This window comes from Pteropus alecto, unplaced genomic scaffold (genome assembly GCF_000325575.1).
Source record: "Pteropus alecto unplaced genomic scaffold, ASM32557v1 scaffold68, whole genome shotgun sequence".
Lineage (NCBI taxonomy): Eukaryota > Metazoa > Chordata > Mammalia > Chiroptera > Pteropodidae > Pteropus > Pteropus alecto.
In genome coordinates this window covers 6,204,649-6,211,422 of record NW_006441386.1, presented here as the reverse complement: position 1 = coordinate 6,211,422, position 6,774 = coordinate 6,204,649, and the positions used below count along the sequence as shown (strand labels likewise).

Here is a 6,774-nt window from a genome sequence, read left to right as displayed (position 1 = left end):
GTCTTTTCACCTGACTATTTGCCACTGATTTTAATCTCAACACAAAAATGATTCATATTTCAAATTTTAGATAAGTTAACAAAATACCAAAATTTAAAAACATTAAAACAGCATGAATTTTGAAAACTGTTATCACAATGACTATTATTCCTATTTACAGACAAAAAAAAACCTGACACACTTGCTTAAGGTGACACAGCTAGTAGTAAGTGGCTTGGACAGGATTTAAATACAGGCAGTTAGAAATGCAATCCACAGGTTCACCAACAGACTAAAGGCTTCTCAGAGAAAGTAGTATCTGAGTGGGACCTTCAAGGAGGGTTGCCTTCCCTCATGACCAGGGCTCAAGGAACTGGTAAGGGCTGAGTTATCTACTCTAGGGAAGGAGTTAGGAAACAAATTAGGAACAAAGCTAATGAGGACAACCTCAGGAGAGGTTGGACACCTCTGCCATGGAGGCAGTCACTGTGTTTACGAAACTTTCTAGGGTTGGCCTAAGGACTCTGGATCCTGAGTGGGAAGCACACTGTGTGCTGGAGACCAACAGAAGAAAAAAGGGCCTACAGTCTACATAGAAGTATGGCCCACGAGACTGGCCATGGGTAATGGCTGGGTAGAAATGGCAATTGAGCCAGGAAGGAGGGGATGACCCATGGATGGTATGGTGCTGGGAGAGCCTCACCCATAGGCCTTCCTCCAAGTCTCCTCTCCTTTTACTTCATTAATGATAAATGACCCCCTTCTCATGCAGAGCTCTGTGGTAGATGGCAGAGGGAACCCTCTCAACATGGTACTTGTCCTCCAGGAGCTCACCTTGAGGTGTCTTTGGACTAGAAGACTTCAGAATAAAAAATGTAAAGCCATCAATACTAAATATTAAGATCTCAATATAACTGGAATAAAGAGTAAATATTAAGATTTTCACTTAGTCAAATGCATTTAAGTGCACTATAAGAGTAATGGAGCTATGGAAAGAGATGGGGGGCGGTCCAAGTTTAAACTGCGAAGAGAGAAGAAACCATTGGCACTTCTCTGAGCCATGTGCTAAGTTCAAGACTGTGTGACTTTGGGCAAGTCACTTTGTCTCTCTGGGTGTTTCCACAGCTATAACTTTTATATAAGAAATTTGGAAGTTATATATGTAAAACACCCATAATGCTGCCAGACGCATAGTAGGTGCTCAATATAGATTATTGTAGACCAGGTATTTTCAAACATTTTCTCGTTTAATCTCTACAATACTGAGAAAGTAGGTAATAACTTCTCCTTATGCAGAAGAAATTGAGACATTAAAGAGGTTCAGTAACTTGAGGTCGCACAGCTGGTAAGAGTAGACATGTTTGTTTCTTTGGGTCTGATAGTTAAGAGGTCTTATTACTTGGAAGGAAGGAGACATTTTAAACAATGAGTTAACAGCTGCTCTGTCAATCCCAGTACTGGGATAAAGTAGCAGAAAATGTTTAAATATAAAAGCATTTTTATACGCTTATACTTACGGGGTATACTTTCTTTAATATACTTACTGGGTATATGCACAGGAATTGTATTAGGTTCTTTTAAATTGTACCTAGACACATTAGGTTTTGGAGTATTCAATACTACCACAGCCTCAATCACAAACTTGAGCAATTACCAGTGTAATTAATTTTCACTACGTATCTTCTTTGTTATTGCTAGATGGAATTGACGTCAGGACTGAATTCTTTTCCAGCGCAGTGACTTCTGCAAAAGCGAGATGCACGGACTCTTTGCTTGTTCAATGACATTCTACAGTCTAATCTCATACTGCACCCCACCCCAATACCCAGGCCTCCAGCAGACCCTGGAAGGTGATTCATATCTGCACCCCCAACGACTAGCACGCTTGCACCTTGACCCTAATGTCACCCCTTCCAGGCCCTTTGCCCCTGGGCATTCTCAGCGAGTGTCCAGCTCTACGGTCTCCAACTTGGAGGAGGTGACCCTTACTTTGGTGTTATCCGGCGACCCCTTGGCAGGGAAGGTGTCAGAGTGGGACCAAGCGGAGAAAGACTCTGGGTCTCCCGCCAGGTCTGAAGTACGAAAAGCTAGATGAAAGCAGAAAGCGCAGTGGGCCTGGCACAGTGTCCGAGGCTAGCCCGGAGAACGCGAGAAGGGAGCCGCCGGAGGTTCCCGAGGGAGGGCAAGGCGTCTACAGGTGGGGTGGGGCGGGGCGGGGCGGGACATGGGCAGGCGGTGGCAGCGGGTGATCCCGCACAGATAGCACACAATGGCCTGGGGCGCGAGGCCAAGTGGCCGCAAACGCACCGTCTGACCTCGTGGGCCGCACAGTGCGCCGGGCCAGGATTGGCCCAGGCCGGGCGCGGCGCGGCTTACGTGCGCGCGCGCGCGCGTGCGTGCGATTTGCGATCAGGCGGCGCTGCGGACAGCCCCGGCGGCGGGGTGGGGGGAGTTATATTGCGGGGTCCTTCCTCGCTCACCCTGGTTCCTCTCGGAGCGGAGACGGCAAATGGCGGACTTCGATACCTACGACGATCGGGCCTACAGCAGCTTCGGCGGCGGCAGAGGGTGAGGCGGGCGTGCGTGGGCCTTGGCCGGGAGCAGGGAGCGGGCGGGGTCGGGGGCCTCGGGACGGCTGCCTTCCCGCGCTCACCCGGCACGACAGAAGGTAGGGGACGGCTGGGCCAGCGGAGGCCTGGGAGAGGTGCCTGGAGGGCTGGGAAATGGCGCGCTCGGGGACGAGGCTGCGGCGGTTAGACTCCCGAGGTCTTGCTTGCGGAGCGGATTTCTTCCTCTGCCTCCTGCCGACGACGGCGTGTCTTCCCCCTGCCTCGGCCGCGAGGCCAAGCCTCAGCAGCACTGAGCGCCCGGGAAGACGAGCTCCTGCTTCCAACACCATCCCCCAGGACAGCAGAGCCTGCGTGGGTCTCTGCTTCGGCGCGGGTTGGAGGCCGCGGCCTGTTCCGCTCCAATCCCGGTCTCTGTCTCGGCCTCTTGTTTGCTTGTACTGCAGGCTCCTTGACCCGCTTCGCCGTAAGGCCAGTTGACTGTAATACAGGTCGGGAGGCCAAGAGAGGGACAATGTCCTTCTCCCTTAAGTGTGAGGCAGGGGTTTGGCTGCTGGAGCCCGGGAATGGGTCCGATTCAAACCAGAAATGGGGAGACCAACCAAAACATACATCATATAGCATTCGTTATTATTTCTTGGGTCAGAGTTCCTTATTGACAGGTGCTTGCTGACTGAAAATTTTGTTTCTTCCTAGCTTCTCGTTCTGACCTAGACAAGGAATCGCATTAAGCCTTGTTCAGGTTCTGGTCAGATACAGACTACATAAAGTTTAGGTGCCTAGTTTAAAAGAAAAAAAATCCTTGACTGGTGAAATAAAAAGATTTTGGTGTTTAATTCCAGGAACCAGCACTAGATTCTTTTTTTTAATACAAGTAACCTCGTATAGAATTTAGAAGATAGGCTGTAAACATCTTGCTATTTGTCAAGAGACACACTTGGCCTTTGTGTGCTTTTACGGAGAGTATTACTTTCCCAGGCTAACACCACAATAGTACCTGCTGAGGTGTCCAGTCTCCTGAGTTTCAATCCCAAAAGTATCTTTGTTTGGTGTAGAATGATCTTGGTTTGGGAATGGCTCAAACAAAGACTTTTTGGTGAGGGAGTATACCCAATACCATTCATGACACTGTTACATGGAAGTAGAGCCACCTGTTATTTCAAAGAATATTTTATTTGCTAATAAAAAAGAAATAGATGTTGGATGGCATATAAAATTATTGCCTTTGGGGAAAGTTTCTAGACATCATATTTGTACTTCGGTCATCTCGAAATTTAATAACTAGGATTTTTTTTCTACTTTCATTTGGAAGTGCCCAAGGAAACTACACTAAACAGAGTAGTTCCATTTAGGATGTACCCAAGGAATTTTACTTGATTTGGGACTACAATAAGTCATACTGAGTCTAGGGATTTTTTTTTTTTAATTCTGCCTTTTCACAAATTTGCCAACTCTTCTGGTGACTGGAGGTATTTGAGGTAGACTTCTAGTGGATGTCAGTTTTGGCAGTTGAAGAGCCCTGAGAGTGATCAAAAGTAAAATTCTCTTAAGGTACATTTCAAGTATCAAAAGACAATGAAAATGTTAGCCATTTGCCCAGATGGACTCCAGAGACTGCTATGAACAGTAACTCTACATCTCCTGACCTTCCTAAATAAAAAGAGAGAAGGGCATTTATTGTTAAGCGCCTTCTACGTCTGAACTTCTTGGAATTTTTCCATTTGACTTTATACTTATGTAAAAGTACATAGAAAATATTGCTCAGATTCTTAAAAGTAGTTTTTAAAACCTGTTAGTGAATTTATGTGTTTATTTAGACAGTGCCTGGAGTGAGTCAGAAAACTTCACAGAGGACCAGACTTGTAGTGGTGTGGTCTGTGCCAAAGCCTTTCTATTTCAAAGAGTCAGTGTTATTTTTTCAGGTCAGAAGTTACCAGTTATTGGGCTTTCTGAAATTTAGCAAGATGATAGGATAGTTTACCACTTATTCCTCGATGATAATTTCAGTTGTTATTTGAAATACGTTCATACCAACAGATGTCTCGGTTCTGTTTGCATATGTTCAGATACAATGCTTAAAGTATCATAGAAGTTATTATCTATAGAAGTCAGTCTTGTATTACTTTGTTTGGTACTTTTGTAAGGCACCTTCTCTCTAGCCTAAATGCATTAGCTAGGTAAGATGCCTCACCTATAAACCAGTTGGGTCACAGGTGAAAAGAATAGCAGATTTGAAATGTACAGTCATAATCTATAAACTTGTTTTTTGTAATTATACATTCCCCATAAGTTTATTTTATAGTTGTATATAATAACCAGTTCACTTGTCAGGAAGCAATATTGAACAGTTGCTTTATTTTCCCAGCCTGTAGAGGCATGTCCTCCGCCAAGGAGAGAATCAGGGACTGCATTGTTGCTCAAAAAGCAAGTCAAAATTCCAAATTATCAAGAGTTGATTGTACCAGAACTTGGATGTATTTTGGTTTTGCAGTCTGCTAAATTATATGAGGTTCCAGTTTATCGTTTGCCGTTGGCACTAAAGTGGAGAGTAATGCTGATTTTACATTTTTAACTGCATTGAGTAAGCTAAAACCATCAATCCTGAGAATTAGGTTGGAACTTGGAGTTTGCAAGAATTGAGGTTGCTGAAGTGGTACCTGCTAAAAATTGATTAAACTGTACATCAAAGTATTCTTTATCAGGTTCTGGTTAGGGGGGTTAGAATTCTAAACTTTGAGTCTTGTAGGACTTAAGCTTGGCATCTCTGTCTATATTTCTAAGCATGTTTTAACTTAAAACAGGAAGGAAAGCAATACATAAAAATGGCAACTATTTCCTGTTACTAGGATCTATAAAGATATTGAAAAGTTTATTCTAAAATCCTATTAAGTAGCAAGTTGTTTAGATTTATTGTCATCCTTCTCTCCACTCCCCAGTCTCCCAATGTTTGAGTCCAAATCATTATCCTCTGTAAAAAGTGTTATCACAAATACTTGGTTTTACCAAGCGGTCTCTGGGAGACAGTTCAGGCAGAGGCCTTAGCTTTTTTAGAATCAGGCCAACCAGAGCTTGAATGTTAGCTCAGCTGTGTATTAGCTGTGTGATCTGGAACAAGTTCTTTTACCTCTCTGAGCCTCATTTTCTCTATATGTAAGATAGAAGCTCCTCTATAGAGCTGCTGTAAGTATTAAATGAGGTATATGTAAAGTGCACAGTACAGTATCCGATACATAAAAAATGCTTAATAATTGGTAGCTTTTGATTTATAATTGTTTCTTAAAATATTTCCCTTTGAGCTAGTAGAGTGGAAAAAGTTCTCTTGAGTTAATGGGAGTGAGTTTTTACTTAACTGCTTGTATTTCTAAATCCAAGTAAGAGAAATCTGTTAATCTAGTATTATAAATGAGTACTAAGTAATTTATTCTTGTAAATTATTGGTTTGTTACAGAATTTATACTTGGAGTATTTAATATAAATGCCTCTGAGATTTCTAAGAAATTTCTTAGTATATTTTTAAATTTTATTTTTCTATTTGAAATTAACCATAGTGTTCTGAGGAGACTTGACACAAATTCAAGTCTTCCCAGAAGCTTGGAACATAACATAACAAAGCAGAATGTTGAGGGCAGGGGATGTCAATCCAAGATCAGATTCCATCAACTAGTTTCCAGCATCCCCCTCCAAAAGGAAGTGAGAGTCGGGCAAGAGAGCATGCCTTGCCTCTTTTTCTTTTCATCAGAGTCCTCTTTTTAAAAAAGTGAATGTCCTAGGTTCTTTGATGTTTTCCCCACGTCACGATTTCTAAAATGTTCCTTCTTGATGGGGGCCCTCTGTATGTGCTCCAGTATGTGGATACTGCATTGAAAATGTAGCATCTCCAGTTAAGCATTGTACTCTGGTATAGGGTAGATAGAGACTATGATCTCCCTTGTTCTGCACACATTCTTCTATAATTAATCAGTTGTGGTTTTGGAGCCTTTTGAATGTCTGGCTTAATAGAAGACAGTTGGTTTCTCATACCTGCTTCTATGTTCACTGAGATCGTTTTTTGGTTGACATAGGTATATGAACAAAATCCAGCCTTATACAGATAAATGGTTGGAAAAGGAAGGAGTCTTTGAATAGCTTTTTCAGGTAATTGTGGATATTCTTATTTGCTACTATACCAAAACTCAACAAGTGGTAGTTTCCATAAAGATTAGTTGCAATATAGAATATAACTTTCTCC

The 6,774-nt window shown here is 42.8% G+C and overlaps 1 protein-coding gene across 2 annotated transcripts in view; it reads left to right on the top strand.

Moving 5' to 3' along the window:
* The first annotated feature begins 2,384 nt into the window (after positions 1 to 2,384).
* EIF4H (eukaryotic translation initiation factor 4H) overlaps positions 2,385 to 6,774 on the top strand; it is a 21,867-nt gene continuing 17,477 nt past the window's right edge. Inside the window, exon 1 of one of the 2 annotated variants that reach the window (XM_006918546.3) lies at positions 2,385 to 2,547. In XM_006918546.3, the coding sequence (XP_006918608.1) occupies positions 2,489 to 2,547 (59 nt within the window). In that variant the 5' untranslated portion in view covers positions 2,385 to 2,488. The remainder of the gene's footprint in view (positions 2,548 to 6,774) is intronic. The other variant, XM_006918545.3, reaches the window with a different exon arrangement.